This window comes from Podarcis cretensis (genome assembly GCF_951804945.1).
Source record: "Podarcis cretensis genome assembly, chromosome: 5".
NCBI classification, from domain to species: Eukaryota; Metazoa; Chordata; class Lepidosauria; order Squamata; family Lacertidae; genus Podarcis; species Podarcis cretensis.
This window is the reverse complement of record NC_137174.1, coordinates 20205000-20230929: the sequence shown is the minus strand read 5'-3', so window position 1 is coordinate 20230929 and position 25930 is coordinate 20205000. Positions and strand designations below refer to the sequence as shown.

The 25930-nt window shown below is 45.4% G+C and overlaps 2 protein-coding genes across 2 annotated transcripts in view; one reads left to right on the top strand and one right to left on the bottom strand.

Moving 5' to 3' along the window:
* Positions 1-5717: 5717 nt before the first annotated feature.
* LOC307216578 (uncharacterized protein) lies at positions 5718-8522 on the bottom strand. Its single transcript, XM_079977035.1, has 3 exons — positions 8125-8522; positions 7409-7572; positions 5718-6341 (listed from the first exon to the last, which is right to left on the bottom strand). Exons 1-3 carry the CDS (start codon positions 8144-8146, stop codon positions 5778-5780), a joined length of 750 nt encoding a protein of 249 aa, XP_079833161.1. The 5' UTR covers positions 8147-8522; the 3' UTR covers positions 5718-5777.
* Positions 8523-14505: 5983 nt separating this feature from the next.
* Positions 14506-25930, top strand: part of LOC307216582 (uncharacterized protein) — a 115995-nt gene continuing 104570 nt past the window's right edge. Inside the window, exon 1 of the mRNA XM_079977044.1 lies at positions 14506-14551. The gene's annotated coding sequence lies outside the window, so the exon portion shown is untranslated. The remainder of the gene's footprint in view (positions 14552-25930) is intronic.

Sequence of the window (25930 nt, the reverse complement as noted above, 5' to 3'; positions counted from 1 at the left end):
TGGAATCCTGCCAGTGTTTTTAATTGTTTGCAGTGTTCTTTTAAGTAACTTATAAGGTTTCCCCATTCTTTATTAAATTTATTGTCCCCTTGATCTCTGATTTTCCCAGTCATTTTTGCCATTTCGGCATAGTCCATCATCTTTATCAGCCATTCTTCTTTTGTAGGTACTTTGTCCTCTTTCCATCTTTGGGCAAATGGCAGTTGTTGTAAAAGGTAAAGGTAAAGGTACCCCTGCCCGTACGGGCCAGTCTTGACAGACTCTGGGGTTGTGCGCCCATCTCACTTAAGAGGCCAGGGGCCAGCGCTGTCCGGAGACACTTCCGGGTCACGTGGCCAGCGTGACATCGCTGCTCTGGCCAGAGCCAGAGCCAGAGCCAGAGCCGCACACGGAAACGCCGTTTACTTTCCCGCTGGTAAGCGGTTCCTATTTATCTACTTGCACCCGGAGGTGCTTTCGAACTGCTAGGTTGGCAGGCGCTGGGACCGAGCAGCGGGAGCGCACCCCGCCGCAGGGAATCGAACTGCCGACCTTTCGATCGGCAAGCCCTAGGCGCTGAGGCTTTAACCCACAGCGCCACCTGCGTCGGCAGTTGTTGTAGCATACATAAATTGTCTATTCTGATCCTTAGGTATTTCTGCATCTAAAATTCTTGGTAAGAAAGCTTCAGGTTTTTTCACAAAGGTAATTTTAAACATCTTTTCCAACTCATTATAAATCATTTCCCAATATCCTTTTGTCTTCTTGCACGTCCATCGTGTGTGGTCAAATGTGCCTTCTTTCTCTTTACACTTCCAACATATATCTGTAGCTGTTCTATACATTTTTGCTAACTTGGTAGGAGTTCAGTACCAGCGATACATCACTTTCATATCATTCTCTTTCAACATACAGCATGTTGTAAATTTTAAATCTTCCCTCCATAATTTTTCCCATGATGCCAATTGTATATTATGTCTAATATCCCTTGCCCGTAAATCTACCACATTCTGATTCTTGCAGTGCATTTTAAAAGAATCTCCTTTTGAAATATGTATGATCAACAATCCCATTTCTGCATTGATTGTGAAGACCTTCACTGCTGCAAGAATTTGACTATGCACTTTGGAAAGTATGATGGTTGCATTGAAAATGAGTGCCTTTTGTCTTGCCAGCCACAGAATTTTAACAAGGCCAGCAAGCTGCTAACCAATCAGAGAATCAGGAAGCCATCTTAAAATGCCTACAAAATAGAAAAGGTTTTGTCAAGTGTCTGAAGTTCAAAAGGCAGGAGAGCTGTCTAAACTCAATCAGGACTGGCCCCATAATATTGAATGCATAGAATCTGTAAATTACAAGCTGTTCATCTGAACCATGGGGGACCACCACCAATGTCTTCCCTGAAAACCTCAGTCATCAAACTGTGATATAAGGGATCAGATGGGCTGCATCCTCCAGAAACTCCTGTAACAGCTCCTTCACCACTCTCTTCACCATGTTGCCCTAGAAGGGGATATTTGCAAGCAGATGGTGGTTGTCGTAAAGCACAACAAAAGGTGCAAGAGGAGGTTGCAACGGGCACAACAACACTTTTTCCTTTCATGCCTTTGGGCCTGCTCTCACTTAGATAAATTGCCCCCACCTCACTGAACAACCCTTTACCCGAAGGTTTATTTCCCTTTTCCCTTAAAAATTCTAGCCCCAGAGTATCCTGTGGAGGACCTTTGTGAAGGGGTAACTAGTAAGTTGGAGTCTCAGACAGGGTTTCTTTAAATAAACAATAAAGATTTATTTAAGGCAAGATAGTATATAACAGAAATGGATTCAACTTAGGTTAGTTCAGAAATAAAGTGCGATTTCCATTTAAATTTGTCCTCAGTTGTTTTTGCATTATTGGTTTGGTTCCTTGATACTTTCTTTCAGTTATCCACCGCTTTAGCAATCCTGCTCCTGAGGTACTTTAAGGTACTTTAAGTAATGGACCACAGGGTCTTTTCCTTAGAAGAATCTATCTCTGCCCTCCAGACTAGATTTGAGTCCCAAGTAGGCTGTTCCTTTCCAGCTCCTATTTCTCCTGGCTCAACCTCTGCCTCCCAGTAAAATTCTGGTCTATTCCTCCTACAGGACACCACACTCTGTCCTTCACAATACGCTCAGAGTGGAAGTTGTTTTTTCCAGAGCCAACTCTTTCTCCCATTCACTCTTTATACCTCAGCCTGTCTCCTAACTGTCTCCCTAGCTATCTCCCTCCCTCTCCAACCACAATTCAAACCCACTTCAACCAACCCTCTCATCAAACTAACTGTCTCTCCAAAGCCTCTCCTTTTAAACTCTCCCTCCTGGAACCTCGGCCAGTCAGAGGCTGCCATTCATTAACAATCTGCAGGCAGGAAAAAAGAAAGAAAGAAACACTTGTTGATCCTGTTGATCCAACCTGTTCAGAGGAGCGGATTGATCACATCAGGTCAATTACCTACTTAGTTCAATCTGTTATAAAACAAGAGTGACTACAAAACTGAAAGCCTCTCTTCTATCTGAGATGCATTGGTGACACTTTCCTATCACAGGCCTTGGGTGACAGCCCATTAACCTAAAAACACCTCTTCATGAGTAACAGGCTATATAACAGGATTGTGGACAAGAGGGAACAGACGCTGTGGCAGAGCCAGGTACCAACTTTGTTCCCGTATCTAGTTTAACATAATTATTACAGGAGCTAAGAATGTCAATACAACCTGAGGGGCTAATTCACCTGCTCATCTTCCAAAGTAATATATGCCATCATTTGCCAAGAATGACCTTCTAGCTGGTTTATGCAAAAGAATGAATGAGCACAAATCTGAAATGGCAGTATAGAAAAGCCAAAGAGGGAACATTTCAGCTTCTCAGGATGCTCTGTCACTGACCTTAAGGTGTTCATTATTGAATGAAGTGACCTCAAACCATGAGACCATTGTATTACAATGCACCAATGCTATTATTTGCAGATGGAATCAGTACAAGAGGTGCTGGGTTTATGTTTTTTTAAACCACAGTGGATGTGCTAAAAACTGGCTTACCAGTGCAAGGATGTCTGTGTTATCAACTACTGTCTTTGGTGCATCATTGCAGTTTAAAAGGTCATTATCCTCAACTGTATAATTCAGCATTTAGTTTCCCTCTGATCTCTTTTTCCAAGCTCCCCACCAATTGTGTCCCTGCAACTCAGGATAACCCTTTATGCATCCAATGAAGTGAATTATATTGTGTTTGTCATAATAAATTTGTTAATCTTTCAGGTGCTACAAGACTCTTCTGTTGGTTTTGCAGGATTGAAAAGATTCCCCCTGCACCAATTTTACAATGATTGCTTACCGATTGAAATGGTGATCTGAAAAGGCCATTGTGAAATGGGTACTAACTTTTGTGCTGGATTCTACTGCCTCAAATGAATGGCATCTCAGCCCGTGGTCTTTATCTTGCAGGTCATGATTACAACATCTTTTTGTGCTTAAATAAGAAAGAAACTCTGATCTCCCTCACCCCCTGCTTTGTGAAACACCTTGTCTGGTGAAGAGTTCTGGAGAGCTTGCCATACTTGTTTGGCATTCCTCTTGGTTTCAATAAACACATTACCCTACTGTGGATTGTGGAGTTGTTGTTGTTGTTGTTTTCTAATGGGTCAGCATGCCTACTTTTGCTTTTAATTGAGCTTATTTACAATGGATAGAGTACTCTTCATCTCCAAGAGAGAAAGCAGCTTTTTTTTTTAAAGGGATGAGAGACATACAGAATCATTATAGACTGAGTGCATCTTCTGAAGGCAAGGCAAGGATATGGTGTGTTTGTTTTTTAATTGCATGCATTAAATGCTTGTTTTTATTTCTTTAACTGCAAATGATTCTGGAAGAAGATCTGGTCAGTTGGCAGCTAAAGAACTACTTGTAGCTATTTTATTCATAGATCTCTTGTATCACATCTAATTTGTGCATATGTGACCACCTTTCTGTATATGTGGTCTGTTTAGGAGAATGCCAGGTTTTCCAAGAAATGCCAGGTTTTCCAAGAAATGCCAGGTTTTCCAAGCATTCTGCTCCACACAGTAGCCAACCATATCACTATGCAATACCAAAAGCAGGACACAGGTCAGGTGAGAACCCTTTTGCCTTGTTCTTTCCCAGCAATTGATATGCCTCTGATAGCATATATTCATAACGATTAGTAGCCACTGATAGTCTTAGCATTCATGAATTTGCCTAATCTCTTGAGAAAGCCATCTAGGTTGGCAGCCATAATCACATCTTGAGTAATTCCAGGGCTGTGCTTACAAACACACACACACACACACACACACACACACACTCACTCACTCACTAAGATGTGGACCCAGATCAGCCCTATCCCAACCTAGGTCACACCCAACCCAGATCTGGTCCTATATCAGGGTAGGACTAAAGGGGCAGGGCAGGGTAGGACAAATGCACTAGATTCAATTTTATCTGCCAAATCTAGCACCCAGCCCCATTAAATTCCATAGTGCAGTGTTGAGAAATATAGTGAACTGGGCAGGTGAGGTTTTATGATATGGATTTGTCATATATTCCAAGCCCAAAGCCTATATCTCAGTGAATGGAGTAAATTCAGACTCATGCACATTATGTAGAGGTACTCAACAAAGATGTCCTCTATCCCCACTGCTGTTCGCACTTTCCACTGACCCATTGTCAGAACCATTTAGATCTGAATATATAATCAAATGAACAGGGAACATAATGATATGCCAATAATGTCACATTATTTGTGAAAAACCCTGAAAAAACCATTTGGAGAGGTCTTAGGCTTTGATAGCTTTATACTCTTAGGCTCAGTTGTTTCAGGGTTTTTGCTGGGCGGCGGGCGGGGAGCATGTTGCAGCTGTTGTTGATTTGGTTGTGTATTAGTAAGTTCAGTGGGACTACTTCTAAATTAGTTGTCCTAAGAGGGTCCAATTTAGAATCTAAAATTAACTGACTTATTTTATTATGACTGAACCTGGCTAAATCAAGGCTGAACGGCACAGAAGGCAAACTGTATTGGGCACAATCTAGTTCAGAGGCAACTTCATTGAAGCTTCATTGAAGGCAGTAGAGCACAAACCTTGGAGGGGGGGATAAGGGCAAGAAAATGAAATAAAGTGTTCCCAATATCCCCCCACAAAGTTTTTAATAGATATAAATGCCCATGTTGCAGGCTAAGGAACATACAAGTTAAACTTAAATGTCTCTAAAGCTTTGGAGAGCAACTTAACACACTCATGGTAGAAAAATCAATTAAACCTTATATCCCCATCTCAAACTTCTGTGTTTTAAAAAATGGAAGACTCATTAATGGAAACCAAACTTATTAACACAGAAAAGTGTTACTAAATCAGTTTATAGCAGGATCTACAAATATACTTTTGCATACAAAGAAAATACAGCAACTTCCCCCCACATTTATTGCCACCTACTCTAGCCTCAGATACAGAGACTTAAAAAGGAAATGAAAGGGACAGAAAGCCATTGGCACATTAAAATGTGTTTCAGGAATTTTCAGCCATTAGTAGACCTGACCTTTTATCTCTAGAACCACATGTACCACACAACTGAAATTTTTCTATGGGAAAATTAAGCTTGCACACAGGAAAGTGAATGTTTCAGTAAATGGAAAGTTAAAAGAAGACTCCAGACAAGCTATTAAAAGAACAAACTTTATTCAAAACATCAGAGTAGTACATTAAAAGGCATTAAAAGAGGGATCTTGGAAAATATGTACAGGATAGCAAGGAAGGAGTTGGGATGCTAATCTGGAACCTGACTTAAAGAGAAAAACTGAGAGTCCGAAGCACTTCCATCAACATTCTGCATTTGTACAGGATTTGTAGCTGAACAATTCCCCGTTGCAGACCAGGGAGTGTAAGTGCTTGATGCCATGAAGAAGTTCCCAGCTGATGGTGGAGGCTGCCTCACCATCTCCGCACCGTAATATGGAACTGGGCAGTTGCTCGCCTGGGAAGTCTCATAAAGCCCAGGTCCACAAAAAGCAGCTTGGTGGTAATAAGCAGGGTTCAATTCCAGGGAGCTCTGCTGTTGCGGGGCATACTCTCCTGGCTGCATGTTGTTGAGAGCTGGCTGCCACAACCCTGCTCCTCTATAGCTTTCAGCATAATGAAAGGTCTGTGGCTGATAAAATTGTTCCGTGTGAATATTTTGGCTGCTTCCTGGACTGCTTCTTGGGCTGCTGTCCAGGCTGCTTCTTGGACAGGTTCTCTCACTGTGGCTATAAGGAGCTGCAGCATGGTTCCCGATCCTTATCCTGGAACCTATCGTCTTTGGTGTTCTGGCCCTTCTGTTTTGAAACCAGACCTGAACAGAAGAAAGGAGAGAACCAGTATAGAAGACATTGTTACCATAAATATGTCTTTTTGATCCAACAGAGAGAACTACATTTAATAAATTATGCTTATTCCTCTGGGGTTTTTCTTTAGTTCTCTGCAGCATTTGTCTACTATCTTCAGCTCCGCATTCATATATCCCATGTTCATAATCTCCAGTTACTGTTAAATATAAACCTTCTAAGTTGCAATGACTAAATGCTGCTATTTGGCTGTATTTTGTTCTGCAGTATCAGAAAAAGCCACCTTTAAAAGCTGCACAAGTGTACAGTTCCACAAGACTCGCTTTACTGAAGTATAACCTGTGGATGTGAGCTTCACATGTAAGAAATTGTCAAGCATTTGTTAAAGCCAAGTGGATGCCTGCATACAAGACTTAGCATCTCTGTGTGCATTTGTGCTGGAAGGCAACACTTCCTGCCTGGCAATTGTTTTAAAAATTCCATAAACTTAGCAATAGTAATTTTAAATGGCTCACTCAGATGACCTACCCATTTGTTGTGCCCTGTTTGGGGTCTTCTGCCACAGCCTCCCAAGTGTCCTGGGGGTAATGGACTAGGCAGGGAAGGGTTTATATACTAAAGGGTTTATATTTTCTAAATGCCAATTTCTCTGTGGGAGAGAACTAAGTACTTGCTCAACTTTTGCCAGAAAAAGCAATGCAGCTTAACTCGTTTTAGTCTCCCCAGTGCAAGCTGCTTATGCCTGCAGTACTCTGCACATTACCTTGCGAGTTAGTGTTAACTGGATCAGGTTGCAAAGGCAGCCTATAAAACCAGATTTAATGTACTTTTAGCACTAAGCCCATCCATTGCAGAAATTAGATTTCTAAACTGGGTCTCTGAAGATTTTTAAAAATGATTTAAACCCAGAAACCACTATACGCCCCCCCCCAAAAAAAAAACACACCAAGAAAGAGGAAGTTAGCTCTTGAACAAGGCGCCTTTCGCCATATGCTGATTATTCTGAGCGTTTCAAATTGTTCCAGTATGTGCGGTTTAGGGAAGTCTTGGGAGCCCCCACCATCCCGATTCTTACGTGCACACGATCTTCTTCAACTCCGATGCACCTCGCCAGCGCCTCCCTAGTCCCGTATCCGGGGTACCGGTTCTCTTCAAAGGACTTTTTAAGGAGCTCGACGTGAGATGGGCTAAAAACAGTCCTTTTTCGCCTTTCTCCTCTGACTTTGGGGTAGCTTCCTCCTGAGAAAAGACAAAGCGGCAAATCTGAACCAAGCGCTCGGCATAAACTGAACCGGCGCTTGCAGATCTTCCTCCCTGAATTGGTTTTGGCATGGACACTAATTTTAAACAAACCCCGGGTTGCTCGGAGCAAGGCTTGCATGAAAACAAACCAAAGAATTTTAAGTAAGAAGTTTACGCTCTTATTTCTATGCCTGCCATCGTTTTCCGTAGCCGATCCTAACCACGATTACTGGGAAATTTAATCCCGTTTATGTGAAAGGTTTTTATCAATCAGAAAATGTGTGTGTAAATGCTTCATGCAGTAAAATGCAGTAAATGCTTCATGCTCACAAGTAAAGATGTGCAAACCAAACTTGCGAAATGTTTCCAACCGAAGACATTTGAGCCCCTGTGTAATCCCTCCACGGCTACCACAAATGGGTCTTTCTTATACCCTGATCCTGACTCAGAAACAAAAACACCCTTCATTTATAAAAACCGTTGAATTTATAACCCTTAATTTATATCATTCATTTGAGCATTTTCGTTTTAACAATCCTCTGTTCTTACCTTGGCTGTTGGTAGTTTTCATCTTGCAAAAGCGCTGCCTCGCTCTCTTCCAACAAAGCTGCTTTTCGCTTCCACAAAGTCCCCTTGCTCCTCAAGGCCCGCTCCAGGTTTCTGGAGTTTGGCGCCTTTATAGCCCCTCCTGGCTGCCAGTTGGCCGGCGCGTTTTCCTTGGAGAGAAGCGCTCCAATGGGGAGGCGGCTTTTGGGGAGGAGCGAGTTTCAAGTTCACTTTTCAAGCGCTGCTTGACCAATCTAGATTGGCTGGAGCGCACCCTTCCCTTGGCATCACCCCTTAGCAAAACTGGAAAATAGCCCCATAGGCTTGGAGATTAGTGTGCACAGTTGAAGGGAATTGAGAGGATGGGTTGAGGAGCGAGAGAGCCAGACAGAACTGTGGTTTATTTTAAAAAAATATTATTATGAGGCTTTAATTTTACATACAGAGATGCGCCAAGACTTAGGCATGTTGAAAGGCATGTTGGGCTTTGCCCAAGAAGCCAAGACACTCTGAGCAAGTACACTCTGAAACCCCCTGCCTTTTGAGAGGAAGCAGGCGCCTTCACTGCACCCTTTTTGGCGCCTGCTATAAACTTTGTTTCCTTTCCTTTACCTTTACCTGCCATGCCTTTTAATCGGTGGTTTTAGCTTAACTGTAATTGCATTTTGCATGTTTTTCACTTTGACTTTTATCGATCATGTTCATGCTTTCCTAAGCCGCTTAGAGGTTTTCGTTAAGGTTAGGCGGTGCAAAAACTTGAAGGGAAGAATGTGAGTAACACCATTGCAAATAAAGGGAAGGCAAACTGCTCTTGCCAAGAAGTCAGTAGGTCTTTCAAGCCCAAGCGGTTGATGTTAGATGCTCAGAGTATTCAGCCCCGGACAGATGTCGCAACCAAATCCTGAATCTACACAGTCTCAAGGCACTGTCGCTTGTAACTGCAAGGGGGTTGCATTCTCTTTCTTTCTTCTTCTTTTATTAAAGATTTTCTTGTTTTACAGAAGTATGTGTAGAACAACAACAAAATCTTTTTAAAAAGGAGAGTACCCGTTTAAGATACGAAGTGTGTGCTAATGTGTGTGTGGGGGGGGGTGTTGTTTGGTTGGACCTCGCAAGTGTGATTTTTGTACAATGCGGGTGTGGCTTGGCAAAGAAAATGCGTAGCAGGCGCCCGAAATCTCTCTCTCCCTCTCCCCTCACCTCTCAACTCTCTTCCATTCAGATGAAGAGTCAATTGCCAAAGGGGTGTCGACGGAGGGAGGGGTTAGACCCAGCTTGGCAAAGCAACCGATTTTTTGAAAGAGAATGTAACTCTTTCTATTGGTTGAGAATTAAGGGTGAAACGCAAAAATGATGAAGACGGGGCAGCTCCCTGGGAGGGCATTCCGCAACCGGGAAACCTCGTATTGGTTGAGAAGAAAGGGTGGGGTGACTCCCTCCAATTGGTTGAGAAGTAAGGGTGGGGTCGCCCACCGGAGATAAATGCCCAGACCGAATCCCCTGCAGAGTGAACGAACCTGAGGGAGTATTTTCATGATGGCAACCAACAAGGAAGGTAAGAGAAACTTTTTAAAGAAGTGATTATTATGCCCTGAGCTTTCCATGTCGGGAGGAAGATCTGCAAGCGTCGCTGCTGTTTAAGCCGAGGGCTTCCTTCAGATTTGCCGCTTTGTCTTTTCCCAGGAGGAAGCCATCCCAAAGTCGGAGGAGAAAGGCGAAAAAGGACTGTTTTCAGCCCATCTCACGTCGAGCTCCTAAAAAAGTCCTTTGAAGAGAACCGGTACCCCGGATACGGGACTAGGGAGGCGCTGGCGAGGTGCATCGGAGTTGAAGAAGATCGTGTGCACGTAAGAATCGGGATGGTGGGGGCTCCCAAGACTTCGCTGAACCGCACATACTGGAACAATTTGAAACGCTCAGAATAATCCTTGCGTAGTCGAAGGCCTTAGTTCACCCTGGTGCCTCTCAGCTTATCGCGAAAGGCGCCTTGTTCAAGAGCTAACTTCCTCTTCCTTGGTTCTTTTTTTTGGGGGGGGGCGGCCTATCGTGGGTTCTGGGTTTAAAGAATTTTTAAAAAATCTTCAGAGACCCAGCTTAGAAATCTAATTTCTGCAATGGATGGGCTTAGTGCTAAAAGTACATTAAATCTGGTTTTATAGGCTGCCTTTGCAGCCTGATCCAGTTAACACTAACTCGCAAGGTAATGTGCAGAGGACTGCAGCCACAAGCAGCTTGCACTGGGGAGACTAAAACGAGTTAAGCTGCATTGCTTTTTCTGGCAAAAGGTGAGCAAGTACTTAGTTCTCTCCTACGGAGAAATTGGCATTTAGAAAATATATAAATATACTTCCCTGCCTAGTCCATTACCCCCAGGAAACTTGGGAGGCTGAGGCAGAAGACCCCAAACAGGGCACAACAAATGGGTAGGTCTTCTGAGTGAGCCATTTACAATTACTATTACTAAGTTTATTGAATGTTTAAAACAATTGCCAGGCATAAAGTGTTGCCTTCCAGCACAAATGCACACAGAGATGTTAAGTCTTGTATGCAGGCATCCACTTGGCATTAACAAACGCCTGACAATTTTTTACAGATGAAGCTCACATCCACAGGTATACTTCAGTAAAGTGAGTCTTGTGGAACTGTACACTTGTGCAGCTTTTAAAGGTGGCTTTTCCTGATACTGCAGAACAAAATACAGCCAAATAGCAGTATTTAGTCATTCCAACATAGAAGCTTTATATTTAACAGTAACTGGAAATTATGAACATGGGATATATGAATGTGGAGCTGAAGAGAGTGGAAAAATGCTGCAGAGAACTAAAGAGAAACCCCAGAGGAATAAGCATAATTTATTAAATGTAATTCTCTCTGTTGGATCAAAAAGACATATTCATGGTAACAATGTCTTCTATATTGGTTCTCTCCTTTCTTCTGTTCAGATCTGGTTTCAGAACAGAAGGGCCAGAACACCAAAGACGATAGGTTCGAGGATAAGGATCGGGAACCATGCTGCAGCTCCTTATAGCCACAGCGAGAGAACCCGTCCAAGAACCAGCCTGGACAGCAGCCCGAGAAGCAGTCCAGGAAGCAGCCAAAATATTCAAAATATTCACTGGCAACAAAATTACCAGCCATACAACTTTCATTATGCTGAGAGCTATGGAGGAGCAGGGTTGTGGCAGCCACCTCTCAACAACACGCAGCCAGGAGAGTGTGCCCCCCAACAGCAGAGCTCCCTGGAATTGAACCCTGCTTATTACCAGGAAGCTGCTTTTTGTGGAACTGGGCTTTATGAGACTTCCCAGGCGAGCAACTGCCCAGTTCCATATTACGGTGCGGAGATGGTGAGGCAGCCTCCACCATCAGCTGGGAACTTCGTCATGGCATCAAGCACTTATACTCCCTGGTCTGCAACGGGGAATTATTCAGCTACAAGTCCTGGACAAATGCAGAATGTTGATGGAAGTGCTTCGGACTCTCAGTTTTTCTCTTTAAGTCAGGTTCCAGATTAGCATCCCAACTCCTTCCTTGCTATCCTGTACATATTTTCCAAGCTCCCTCTTGTAATGCCTTTTAATGTATGACTTGGATGTTTTGAATAAAGTTTGTTCCTTTAATAGCTTGTCTGGAGTCTTCTTTTAACTTTCCATTTACTGAAACATTCACTTTCCTGTGTGCAAGCTTAATTTTCCCACAGAAAAAAGTCAGTTGTGCGGTACATGTGGTTCTAGAGATAAAAGGTCAGGTCTACTAATGGCAAAATATTCCTGAGACACATATTAATAAATTAGGTTTTCATTAATGAGTCTTCCATTTTTTAAAAAACAGAAGTTTGGGATGGGGATATAAGCTTTAATTGATTTTCCTACCATGAGTGTGTTAAGTTGCTCTCCAAAGCTTTAAAGACATATAGGTTTAATTTATAAATGCCCATGTTGCAGGCTAAGGCACATACATCTATCAAAAACTTTGTGGGGGGATATTTTGAACACTTTATTTCATTTTCTTGCTCTTAACCCCCCCCCCCCCGTTTTGTGCTCTACTGCCTTCAATGAAGCTTTATAGGTACCACTGTATATGCCTGAGGGAAGGTAGCCGTGTCCTGTGGTGGCGCCTGGGGAGCGGCTACGAGATAACTCCTCCTCCTTCTCCTTGGTCTCCCCGCACCTCTCCCTCCCCCGCCCCCCGTCTCCTCTTCGCTCCCTGTTAACACAATGACCCCTCCACCCCACCCTTTCCTTTCTTCATCCTTCTGCTCTCCTGTGATCCCTCCAGGCTCAGCGCGGGGGGGGGGGGTGGCTGGCTGGGCTGCCCTAAATCCGCCTCTGCTTGGGAGCTGGATCTTTCTCACTTCCACTTCTTCTCCACTCCAAATCTGCCTCCACAGCAGCCTCGGGGCAAAGAGGAGGCGCCACTAGTCTCTTCCCGCGTTTCTTCGCCATCTTGATCCCCCAACAATATCCATTCTTCCCTGGGGGGCACAGTTTTGGGACTCGTCTCAGGGGACCGAATGTCTTGGGCTGGCCCTGTTGACCCGCCCCCCCCCAGGAGTAAGTCTGCCCAAGGGGGCTGGGACGTCAGCTCAGGCAAATGCCACCCAGGGAGGGTTTCACCCGGAAGCCTGTGCCCCCCTTTTCATCTTTGCCTCCTTTTCTGAACCTGCCCCTGGGAATTCGGCTGGTGTTTCTCTCCCTCCTCCATAAGGAAAGCCCTGAGGGCCCTGAGCACTAGCATTCCCTGGGCGGTTGCCAAATGCTGAGGGGTGAGCACTCTGCACATGCCTGGCAGTAAACCACCTACCAGCTCCTCTTAGATTTCCTTAGGTGAGAGAAAGGGTTTCTAGAGTGATAGCCCAGCAGGTGCCTCCAGAACTCATTGGAGGAAGAGTAAATGGTGACCACCACAGCACTGTCAAAAAGGAGGACACAGATATCATTCAATGGCTCTGTGCTAATTTAAGGTAATATTAATTTGTGTGTTTGGAAGTATGGTTGATTCCCCCCACACCTCAATTTTAATATTTTATCTGTTAGTAAACCACTTTGCAGGTGTGTGGGTTTTTTTACAATCACGTGGTGTATACATTTAATGAAATAAATAAACAAATGGGCAAAAGCAACTTTAAAAAGATTACTCTAATTCAAACAGAAATATAATACATCTCACCGTATTTAGGTGACGTGAATGCCTGCCTAGGCTGCTGTCCAAATGCTGACTGTTGGTGGGCATTTGTTTGAAAACTGCAGCTAGACTATAAAGCCCTTTTAACTTTCTTTTAACTTTCCATTTACTGAAACATTCACTTTCCTGTGTGCAAGCATTTAAACATGGGCTTAATTTTCCCATAGAAAAAGTCAGTTGTGCGGTACATGTGGTTCTAGAGATAAAAGGTCAGGTCTCCCCCCAGACCAAGGTTTGTGCTCTACTGCCTTCAATGAAGCTTTATGGGAGGGTTGCCTGTGAACTAGAGGTACCACTGTATATGCCTGAGGGAAGGTAGCCGCGCCCTGTGGTGGCGCCTGGGGAGCGGCTACCAGATAACTCCTCCTCCTTCTCCTTGGTCTCCCCGCACCTCTCCCTCCCCCGTCCCCCCGTCTCCTCTTCGCTCCCTCTTAACACAATGACCCCCCCACCCCACCCCGCAGGGGGGACCCACCCAGGAGGCGAGATAAGCGCATTAGCATGTCTGGCTGCCCCCTCTCGCCTTCCATGCTGCTCCTTTCATTCCTCCATCCTTCTGCTCCCCTCTGGCTTCTCCAGGCTCAGCCCGGCTGGGCTGCCCTAAATCCGCCTCTTCTTGAGAGCTGGATCTTCCTCACTTCCACTTCCCACTCCAAATCTGCCTCTACAGCAGCCTCGGGGCAAAGAGGAGGCGCCACTGGTCTCTTCCCGCCTTTCTTCCCCATTTGATTTTGATCCCCCAACAATCTCCATTCTTCCCTGGGGGGGGCACAGTTTTGGGACTCGTCTCAGGTGACCAAATGTCTTGGGCCGGCCCTGCTGACCCCCCTCCAGGAGAAAGTCTGGCCAAGGGGGCTGGGACGTCAGCTCAGGCAAATGCAACCCAGGGAGGGTTTCACCCGGAAGCCTGTGCCCCCCTTTTCATCTTTGCCTCCTTTTCTGAACCTGCCCCTGGGAATTCGGCTGGTGTTTCTCTCCCTCCTCCAGAAGGAAAGCCCTGAGGGCCCTGAGCACTAGCATTCCCTGGGCGGTTGCCAAATGCTGAGGGGTGAGCACTCTGCACATGCCTGGGAGTAAACCATCTACCTTTTCCTGTTAGATTTCCTTAGGTGAGAGAAAGGGTTTCTAAAGTGATAGCCTAGTAGGTGCTTCCCAGAACTCATTGGAGGAAGAGTAAATGGTGACCACCACAGCACTCTCGAAAACGAGGACACAGATATCATTCAATGGCTCTGTGCTAATTTAGGTAATATTAATCTGTATGTTTTGAAGTATGGTTGATTCCCACCCCCCTCATTTTTATTATTTTATCTGTTAGTAAACCACGTTGCCGTTTTTTGTTTTACAATCAAGTGGTGTATACATTTAATGAAATAAATAAACAAATGGCCAAAGGCAACTTAAAAACAATTACTGTAATTTAAATAGAAATATAATACTTCTCACCGTATTTAGCTGACCTGAATGCCTGCTTAGTCTGCTGTCCAAATGCTGACTGTTGGCGGGCATTTGTTTGAAAACTGCAGCTAGACTATAAAGCCCTTCAAAGAAAGGTGTGTCTGCTATCTCTCTGTTCCAGCACTCTTTTGTTTAATCAAATTTCCACTATACTTTTCTTCAACAAGGCTACACTTTCTGAAAAACAACCTATTCACAATGGGCTTCAGAAACCACAAAGTTACTGTCAAACAACCTGCAGATTATCATACTCATACTCATTCATTAATTAATTACAGGTCGTTCCAAACAGCACCCACATTGAAGTATGATTTCTGGTAAAATAACTTATGGTGAAAAGAATTTTTAGGCAAACTTTAATGCATGGAAGAGTTATGGGTATTTAAAGAGCTTTGATGGATATTGAAAGATTACTCTTTCAAAATATACGTTGAGCTTCTGAAGGAAATGTCAAGACACAACTCCACTTTTTCTGATACCTGCAGGCATAACACATTGCTCACAGTCAAACTGGACTTATTTGAGTAATATAATTTTAATATTTGAAACGGAAATGAAATGAAGTGGGTGTCGATCAGGGAGAGAGAGCTTTATTGGCAGTAGTATCCCAGCTATGGAACAGCCTCCTCAGTGAGTCTGTCCTGGTGCCTTCTTCTCCAAATCATCTAGTGAAGACCTTTTGGTTCACCCACATGGTTTAATTCTTCATTGAAGCTTGGGTGTTTTAAACTCTCTGTGATGCCATCCATATAAGTTGCAAAATAAGTTTTTTGTTCTCTTTTATCTTTGGTTGATCATGATTTTTAATTATTATAAATCAAGACAGATCCATTTAGTCAGAAATACGTCCCTCTCAATCCCTACCATTTACTTATGTACTGCTTCTGAAATAAAATAAAAAAATTCCTTCCAGTAGCACCTTAAAGACCAACTAAGTTAGTTGGTCTAAGTTAGTTGCATGCACACGTAATGTTAGTTTGCATGCACACGAAAGCTTATACCTAGAACTAACTTAGTTGGTCTTTAAGGTCCTACTGGAAGGAATTTTTTTATTTTGTTTTGACTATGGCAGACCAACACGGCTACCTATCTGTAACTGCTTTTGAAATGAACTTCACAAAGTGGTTTACATCAATATATCAAAACAATAAGCATCCATTAAAAATGTAATAAAACAGCAAAGGCAAACTGCAAGGGGGAAAAGTTCAATGATTTTAGGATTGTAGCTTTTAAAAGCTACAAAAGTGACCTCCTGGTCCGTGTGTTTCAGTAGCCATGAAGTTTAAATGTTCATTAAAACAACCATCAGCACAGCGCTAATCTCAAATTGGCATCGCTACTGTTCATATTAGGAAGTTACTTTGTGCTACATTCTGCTTTGCAATTCGTCAAATTATAATTTATGCGGTGAAACATTGTGATCTTTGAATCTTGGAGGAGAAAGGGACACCTAAAAGCAATCCTAAAAGTAATCATAGGAGGTTTGTTGGTTTCTTTTTTCAACTATTCTTCTGCCCGCTGATCTCGGGGTTGTCAGGAACATTATTCAGCAGCCACCAAATGCCTGAACAAACAGGAATATTTTCAAATTCCTAAGGAAACGCAATAATGATGAAGACGGGGCAGCTCACTAGAGAGAGCATTCCGCAACCGGGGAACCTCTTTAAATGGGCTGAGCGTCCAGATTGAATTAAAGCAAATTAAACCAACTACAACGGCACTGTCGTCTTATTTATTTATTTGGGTTTATAAAAGATTAACATACGAGTCCTAACTTGCAGGTACCAGCTTGGAAAAGGCATTCTTAGTGCAAGGAATTCCTCTTCTAAGATGGCGGGTGCCCTTGCATATCCAATGCACCGTTTTTAAAAGAACGCAAGCTGTTTCCTAAGTCTTCAAAACTAGCGAAAAATGAGTGCAAATTTAATCATATGTTAATAAAATATAGCTTGCTTACATAGCTTAGATTTCTTTCTTCGGTTGCCGCCGCTCTTATGAATACAGTATAATTCGCATTTGATGCGATTCCTGGCCGTTGCCACTGCCTCCATCCAAGGCGATGTACAAATCTGTTTAGACGAGGCAGGATGCTATGGAGGGGTATTGGAATTAAGTTGTTCCAAGCTTCTTTGTCGAACTGAAATAATTTACACTTGGTTCTTTTTAGAACAACAACAAAATCTTTTAAAAAGGAGAGTACCCGTTTAAGATACGAAGTGTGTGCTAATGTGTGTGGGGGGGGGGGAGGTGTTGTTTGGTTGGACCTCGCAAGTGTGATTTTTGTACAATGCGGGTGTACAAAGAAAATGCGTAGCAGGCGCCCAAAATCTCTCTCTCCCTCTCCCCTCACCTCTCAATTCTCTTCCATTCAGTTGAAGAGTCAATTGCCAAAGGGGTGTCGAGGGAGGGAGGGAGGGGTTAGACCCAGTTTGGCAAAGCAACCGATTTTTTGAAAGAGAATGTAACTCTTTCTATTGGTTGAGAATTAAGGGTGAAACGCAAAAATGATGAAGACGGGGCAGCTCCCTGGGAGGGCATTCCGCAACCGGGAAACCTCCTATTGGTTGAGAAGAAAGGGTGGGGTGACTCCCTCCAATTGGTTGAGAAGTAAGGGTGGGGTCGCCCACCGGAGATAAATGCCCAGACCGAATCCCCTGCAGAGTGAACGAACCTGAAGGAGTATTTTCATGATGGCAACCAACAAGGAAGGTAAGAGAAACTTTTTAAAGAAATGATTATTATGCTCTGAGCTTTCCATGTCGGGAGGAAGATCTGCAAGCGTCGCTTCTGTTTAAGCCGAGGGCTTCCTTCAGATTTGCCGCTTTGTCTTTTCCCAGGAGGAAGCCACCCCAAAGTCGGAGGAGAAAGGCGAAAAAGGACTGTTTTCAGCCCATCTCACGTCGAGCTCCTAAAAAAGTCCTTTGAAGAGAACCGGTACCCCGGATACGGGACTAGGGAGGCGCTGGCGAGGTGCATCGGAGTCGAAGAAGATCGTGTGCACGTAAGAATCGGGATGGTGGGGGCTCCCAAGACTTCGCTGAACCGCACATACTGGAACAATTTGAAACGCTCAGAATAATCCTTGCGTAGTCGAAGGCCTGAGTTCACCCTGGTGCTTCTCAGCTTATCGCGAAAGGCGCCTTGTTCAAGAGCTAACTTCCTCTTTCTTGGTTCTTTTTTTTGGGGGGGGGGGCTATCGTGGGTTCTGGGTTTAAATCATTTTTAAAAAATCTTCAGAGACCCAGCTTAGAAATCTAATTTCTGCAATGGATGGGCTTAGTGCTAAAAGTACATTAAATCTGGTTTTATAGGCTGCCTTTGCAGCCTGATCCAGTTAACACTAACTCCCAAAAGGTAATGTGCAGAGGACTGCAGCCACAAGCAGCTTGCACTGGGGAGACTAAAACGAGTTAAGCTGCATTGCTTTTTCTGGCAAAAGTTGAGCAAGTACTTAGTTCTCTCCTACGGAGAAATTGGCATTTAGAAAATATATAAATATACTTCCCTGCCTAGTCCATTACCCCCAGGAAACTTGGGAGGCTGAGGCAGAAGACCCCAAACAGGGCACAACAAATGGGTAGGTCTTCTGAGTGAGCCATTTACAATTACTATTACTAAGTTTATTGAATGTTTAAAACAATTGCCAGGCATAAAGTGTTGCCTTCCAGCACAAATGCACACAGAGATGTTAAGTCTTGTATGCAGGCATCCACTTGGCATTAACAAACGCCTGACAATTTTTTACAGATGAAGCTCACATCCCCAGGTATACTTCAGTAAAGTGAGTCTTGTGGAACTGTACACTTGTGCAGCTTTTAAAGGTGGCTTTTCCTGATACTGCAGAACAAAATACAGCCAAATAGCAGTATTTAGTCATTCCAACATAGAAGCTTTATATTTAACAGTAACTGGAAATTATGAACATGGGATATATGAATGTGGAGCTGAAGAGAGTGGAAAAATGCTGCAGAGAACTAAAGAGAAAACCCAGAGGAATAAGCATAATTTATTAAATGTAATTCTCTCTGTTGGATCAAAAAGACATATTCATGGTAACAATGTCTTCTATATTGGTTCTCTCCTTTCTTCTGTTCAGATCTGGTTTCAGAACAGAAGGGCCAGAACACCAAAGACGATAGGATCCAGGATAAGGATCGGGAACCAGGCTGCAGCTCCTTATAGCCACAGCGAGAGAACCCGTCCAAGAACCAGCCTGGACAGCAGCCCAAGAAGCAGTCCAGGAAGCAGCCAAAATATTCACTCGCAACAATCTTACCAGCCACAGAACTTTCAATACGCTGAAAGCTATGGAGGAGCAGGGTTGTGGCAGCCACCTCTCAACAACACGCAACCGGGAGAGTGTGCCCCGCAACAGCAGAGCTCCCTGGAATTGAACCCTGCTTATTACCAGGAAGCTGCTTTTTGTGGAACTGGGCTTTATGAGACTTCCCAGGCAAGCAACTGCCCAGTTCCATATTACGGTGCGGAGGTGGTGAGGCAGCCTCCACCACCAGCTGGGAACTTCTTCATGGCATCAAGCACTTATACTCCCTGGTCTGCAACGGGGAATTATTCAGCTACAAGTCCTGGACAAATGCAGAATGTTGATGGAAGTGCTTCGGACTCTCAGTTTTTCTCTTTAAGTCAGGTTCCAGATTAGCATCCCAACTCCTTCCTTGCTATCCTGTACATATTTTCCAAGCTCCCTCTTGTAATGCCTTTTAATGTATGACTTGGATGTTTTGAATAAAGTTTGTTCCTTTAATAGCTTGTCTGGAGTCTTCTTTTAACTTTCCATTTACTGAAACATTCACTTTCCTGTGTGCAAGCTTAATTTTCCCATAGAAAAATGTCAGTTGTGCGGTACATGTGGTTCTAGAGATAAAAGGTCAGGTCTACTAATGGCGGAGTATTCCTGAGACACATATTAATAAGTTAGGTTTTCATTAATGAGTCTTCCATTTTTTAAAAAACAGAAGTTTGGGATGGGGATATAAGCTTTAATTGATTTTCCTACCATGAGTGTGTTAAGTTGCTCTCCAAAGCTTTAAAGACATATAGGTTTAATTTATAAATGCCCATGTTGCAGGCTAAGGCACATACATCTATCAAAAACTTTGTGGGGGGATATTTTGAACACTTTATTTCATTTTCTTGCTCTTAAATCCCCCCCCGTTTTGTGCTCTACTGCCTTCAATGAAGCTTTATAGGTACCACTGTATATGCCTGAGGGAAGGTAGCCGTGTCCTGTGGTGGCGCCTGGGGAGCGGCTACGAGATAACTCCTCCTCCTTCTCCTTGGTCTCCCCGCACCTCTCCCTCCCCCGCCCCCCCGTCTCCTCTTCGCTCCCTGTTAACACAATGACCCCTCCACCCCACCCTTTCATTTCTTCATCCTTCTGCTCTCCTGTGGTCCCTCCAGGCTCAGCGCGGGGGGGGGGGGGGGCTGGCTGGCTGGGCTGCCCTAAATCCGCCTCTGCTTGGGAGCTGGATCTTTCTCACTTCCACTTCTTCTCCACTCCAAATCTGCCTCCACAGCAGCCTCGGGGCAAAGAGGAGGCGCCACTGGTCTCTTCCCGCCTTTCTTCGCCATCTTGATCCCCCAACAATCTCCATTCTTCCCTGGGGGGCACAGTTTTGGGACTCGTCTCAGGGGACCAAATGTCTTGGACTGGCCCTGTTGACCCCCCCCCCCAGGAGTAAGTCTGCCCAAGGGGGCTGGGACGTCAGCTCAGGCAAATGCCACCCAGGGAGGGTTTCACCCAGAAGCCTGTGCCCCCCTTTTCATCTTTGCCTCCTTTTCTGAACCTGCCCCTGGGAATTCGGCTGGTGTTTCTCTCCCTCCTCCATAAGGAAAGCCCTGAGGGCCCTGAGCACTAGCATTCCCTGGGCGGTTGCCAAATGCTGAGGGGTGAGCACTCTGCACATGCCTGGCAGTAAACCACCTACCAGCTCCTCTTAGATTTCCTTAGGTGAGAGAAAGGGTTTCTATAGTGATAGCCCAGTAGGTGCCCCCAGAACTCATTGGAGGAAGAGTAAATGGTGACCACCACAGCACTCTCGAAAACGAGGACACAGATATCATTCAATGGCTCTGTGCTAATTTAAGGTAATATTAATTTGTGTGTTTTGAAGTATGGTTGATTCCCCCCACACCTCAATTTTAATATTTTATCTGTTAGTAAACCACTTTGCAGGTGTGTGGTTTTTTTTACAATCACGTGGTGTACACATTTAATGAAATAAATAAACAAATGGGCAAAAGCAACTTTAAAAAAATTACTCTAATTCAAACAGAAATATAATACATCTCACCGTATTTAGGTGACGTGAATGCCTGCCTAGGCTGCTGTCCAAATGCTGACTGCTGCTGCTGCTGCTGCTGCTGCTTGCGTGAGTGTTGGGAGGACCGCTCCCTCTCCTGCCAACTCCATCCGGCCTAGGGGGCGGGGCCTGCACTCACTGCCACAGCATAAGAGGCCTGAGAGAGGCCTCCGGGACACGACTGCTGCTGCTGCTGCTTGCGTGAGTGTTGGGAGGACCGCTCCCTCTCCTGCCAACTCCATCCGGCCTAGGGGGCGGGGCCTGCACTCACTGCCACAGCATAAGAGGCCTGAGAGAGGCCTCCGGGACACGACTGCTGCTGCTGCTGCTTGCGTGAGTGTTGGGAGGACCGCTCCCTCTCCTGCCAACTCCATCCGGCCTGGGGGGCGGGGCCTGCACTCACTGCCACAGCATAAGAGGCCTGAGAGAGGCCTCCGGGACACGACTGCTGCTGCTGCTGCTTGCGTGAGTGTTGGGAGGACCGCTCCCTCTCCTGCCAACTCCATCCGGCCTAGGGGGCGGGGCCTGCACTCACTGCCACAGCATAAGAGGCCTGAGCAGCTACCGGCAGCAATGGACAAAATGGTTTTAAATGTTTTAATCGCTTTTAATTTGCAGCACTTTAAATGGTGGTTGTTGTTTTTTATAATATTATATTATTTCATTATTTTATTTTTGCTTGGGGTGGGATAAGCACTGAGTCAGCACTATTGTTCCTTGTTTTGCTTTGTTTTGTTTTGTTCTGTTTTGTTTTATTATTATTATTATTCTGTTAAATTATTATTTAGTTTGTATTTTGCCTTTTAAGGGGGAGGGTCATGGCTGCCTGGGAGTGGGCCTCAGCCAATAGATTGGGTGGGGCAGGTTCCACAGGGGGAGATGTATTGGGACACCCGATCTCGGTGATCACGGGCAGGAGGAGGAGTTATGCTAAGACCAGACCATGTCATTACCGAGGAGGCAGGTTTAGTCGTTGTTTGAGGACTATCCCTGCCTCCAGGTCTGGTCCTGACCGGAAGGATACAGTAATCAGCAAGGGAAACCCACATGACCTGAAAGTGTTGCTGTGCAATGCCAGGTCAATGATGAATAAAACCACTGCCATCCACGACCTGATTGTGGATGGAGGATTTGACCTGGCATGTGTGACAGAGACCTGGTTGGATGAGGCAGATGGGCCTGTCCTTGCCGCTGCTTGCCCACCAGGTTTCTCTTACGCACAGCAACCCAGGTCATGTGGGCGGGGAGGGGGGGTTGCAGCGATTTTTAGGAAGTCATTAGTCTGCACCAGGCGTCCTATTGGGAAGACCCAGTTTTCTGAGTGCATGTTCTGGAAGTTGGGCAATAGGGGCAGTACAGGATTCCTACTGGTGTACCGACCTCCCCGCTGCACCAAGGATTCCCTGCCCGAGCTGCTTCAGGTCATGGCGGATATACTCCTGGAGACACCTAGCTTGGTTGTCCTGGGGGATTTTAACATCCATGCCGACACGACCTTACAAGGGGCAGCTCGGGACTTCGTGGAAAGCATGGCCTCCATGGGGCTGTCCCTGAATAAGTCTGGCCCAACCCATAGCCGCGGACATGCCTTGGACCTGGTGTTTACCTCTACGGATGTTGGTGATCTGACATTAACTAAAAGCGAAACAAAAGAAGTGCCATGGTCAGATCACTTCCTGGTGCAACTGGACTTCTCCGCAACCCTTCCCCTCCGCAGGGAGGTGGGACCGATTCGGATGGTCCGCCCCCGCCACTTAATGGATCCAATTGGCTTCCAGAGAGTGGTAGGGGATGCTTTATCCCAAGTTGATGGCCTTTCAGCTGATTCCCTGGTGGCACGCTGGAATGCGGAGTTAACCAGGGCTATTGACTGTCTGGCTCCGAAGCGCCCTCTCCGATTGCATGGAGCCCGGACAGCCCCGTGGTTCTCCCCGGAGCTGAGGGTGATGAAACAATCGTTGAGACGGCTAGAGCGCCGGTGGCGGAAAACTCATTCTGAATCAGACCGGACACGGGTTAGAGCTCAACGTCGAGCCTACCAAGTGGCAATGGCGACGGCGAAGAGGGCCTTCTTCGCCGCCTCCATTGCATCTGCAGAAAACAGCAGCAGGAGACTTTTTCAGGTGGTTCGCAGTTTATCTGAACCACCTGTACCACCGGGGCCTGGTAGGGACCCCAAGATCTCCTGCAATGCTTTTGCAAAGTTTTTTGCAGATAAAATCGCTCAGATTCAGAAGGAAGTAGACTCCACAGTGGGAGCAGGGCCAGGGCGGGAGAGTGCTAGAGTTCTGTCTGGTCCTGTTATATGGGATCAATTCCAATCTGTTACCTCCGAGGATGTGGACAGGCTGCTTGGACGAGTGAAACCGACCACCTGTCTTCTTGATCCTTGCCCATCCTGGCTGATAAAAGCGAGCCGGGAAGGGCTGGGCGATGGGCTTTGCGGGGTGGTGAATGCTTCCCTCTGTGAGGGAGCCTTCCCAGACCCGCTGAAAGAGGCGGTCATTAAACCGCTTCTTAAAAAAACATCTTTAGACCCGGCCAATTTGGCCAACTATCGCCCAGTCTCAAATCTTCCATTCTTGGGCAAGGTGATTGAGCGGGTGGTTGCTGAACAACTCCAAGCACGCCTGGAGGAAACGGACCATTTGGATCCCTTCCAATCGGGATTCAGGCCTCACCATGGGACTGAAACTGCCTTGGTCGCGCTGGTTGATGATCTCCGGCGGGCTAGGGACAAAGGTGAGAGCTGTTTCCTAGTTCTGCTGGATCTCTCAGCGGCCTTTGACACCATCGACCATAACATCCTTCTGGACCGTCTAGAGGGGCTGGGAGCTGGGGGCACTGTTATACAGTGGTTCCGCTCCTTCCTCCTGGGCCGTGTTCAGAAAGTGGTGGTGGGGGATGAGTGTTCAGACCCTTGGGCCCTCACTTGTGGGGTACCTCAGGGTTCCGTCCTCTCCCCCATGCTTTTTAACATCTATATGAAGCCGCTGGGAGAGATCATCAGGGGGTTTGGACTGGGTGTTCATCAGTATGCAGATGACACCCAGCTCTACCTCTCCTTTAAATCAGAACCAGTGAAGGCGGTGAAGGTCCTGTGTGAGTGCCTGGAGGCGGTTGGAGGTTGGATGGCGGCTAACAGATTGAGGTTGAATCCTGACAAGACAGAAGTACTGTTTTTGGGGGACAGGAGGCGGGCAGGTGTGGAGGATTCCCTGGTCCTGAATGGGGTAACTGTGCCCCTGAAGGACCAGGTGTGCAGCCTGGGAGTCATTTTGGACTCACAGCTGTCCATGGAGGCGCAGGTTAACTCTGTGTCCAGGGCAGCTGTCTACCAGCTCCACCTGGTACGCAGGCTAAGACCCTACCTTCCCGCGGACTGTCTCGCCAGAGTGGTGCATGCTCTGGTTATCTCACGCTTGGACTACTGCAACGCGCTCTACGTGGGGCTACCTTTGAAGGTGACCCGGAAACTGCAATTAATCCAGAATGCGGCAGCTAGACTGGTGACTGGGAGTGGCCGCCGGGACCACATAACACCGGTTCTGAGAGATCTGCACTGGCTCCCAGTACGTTTCCGAGCACGATTCAAAGTGTTGGTGCTGACCTTTAAAGCCCTAAACGGCCTCGGTCCTGTATACCTGAAGGAGCATCTCCACCCCCATCGTTCAGCCCGGACACTGAGATCCAGCGCCGAGGGCCTTCTGGCGGTTCCCTCATTGCGAGAAGTGAGGCTACAGGGAACCAGGCAGAGGGCCTTCTCGGTAGTGGCGCCTGACCTGTGGAACGCCCTCCCATCAGATGTCAAAGAGATAAAGAATTACCTGTCATTCAGAAGACATCTTAAGGCAGCCCTGTTCAGGGAAGTTTTTAATATGTAATGCTGTATTGTTTTTAACACTGATTGGGAGCCGCCCAGAGTGGCTGGGGAAACTCAGCCAGATGGGCGGGGTATAAATAATAAATTATTATTATTATTATTATGACTGTTGGTGGGCATTTGTTTGAAAACTGCAGCTAGACTATAAAGCCCTTCCAAGAATGCTGTGTCTGCTATGTCTCTGTTCCAGCACTCTTTTGTTTAATCAAATTTCCACTATACTTTTCTTCAACAAGGCTACACTTTCTGAAAAACAACCAATTCACAATGGGCTTCAGAAACCACAAAGTTACTGTCTAACAACCTGCAGATAAACACACTTGCACACGTTAATTAATTAATTACAGATCGTTCCAAAGAGTACCCACATTGAAGTATGATTTCTGGTAAAATAACTTAAGGTGAAAAGAATTTTTAGGCAAACTTAATGCATGGAAGAGTTATGGGTATTTAAAGAGCTTTGATGGATATTGAAAGATTACTCTTTCAAAATATACGTTGAGCTTCTGAAGGAGATGTCAAGACACAACTCCACTTTTTCTGATACCTGCAGGCATAACACATTGCTCACAGTCAAACTGGACTTATTTGAGTAATATAATTTTAATATTTGAAACGGAAATGAAATGAAGTGGGTGTCGATCAGGGAGAGAGAGCTTTATTGGCAGTAGTATCCCAGCTATGGAACAGCCTCCTCAGGGAGTCTATCCTGGTGCCTTCTTCTCCAAATCATCTAGTGAAGACCTTTTGGTTCACCCACATGGTTTAATTCTTTATTGAAGCTTGGGTGTTTTATGCTCTCTATGGTGCCATACACATAAGTTGCAAAATAAGTTTTTTGTTCTCTTTTATCTTTGGTTGATCGTGATTTTTAATTATTATAAATCAAGACAGATCCATTTAGTCAGAAATACCTCCCTCTCAATCCCCATTTACTTATGTACTGCTTTTGAAATGAACT

Bases quoted from the DNA above. Each gene is read 5' to 3' on its own strand.
- LOC307216578 (XM_079977035.1), bottom strand. From the start codon at position 8,146: ATGAAAACTACCAACAGCCAAG. The intron at 7,573-8,124 runs GTAAGAACAGAG...GTCTTTTCTCAG, and splicing joins GAAAACTACCAACAGCCAAG to GAGGAAGCTACCCCAAAGTC. The intron at 6,342-7,408 runs GTAAGAATCGGG...TCTTCTGTTCAG, and splicing joins TTGAAGAAGATCGTGTGCAC to GTCTGGTTTCAAAACAGAAG.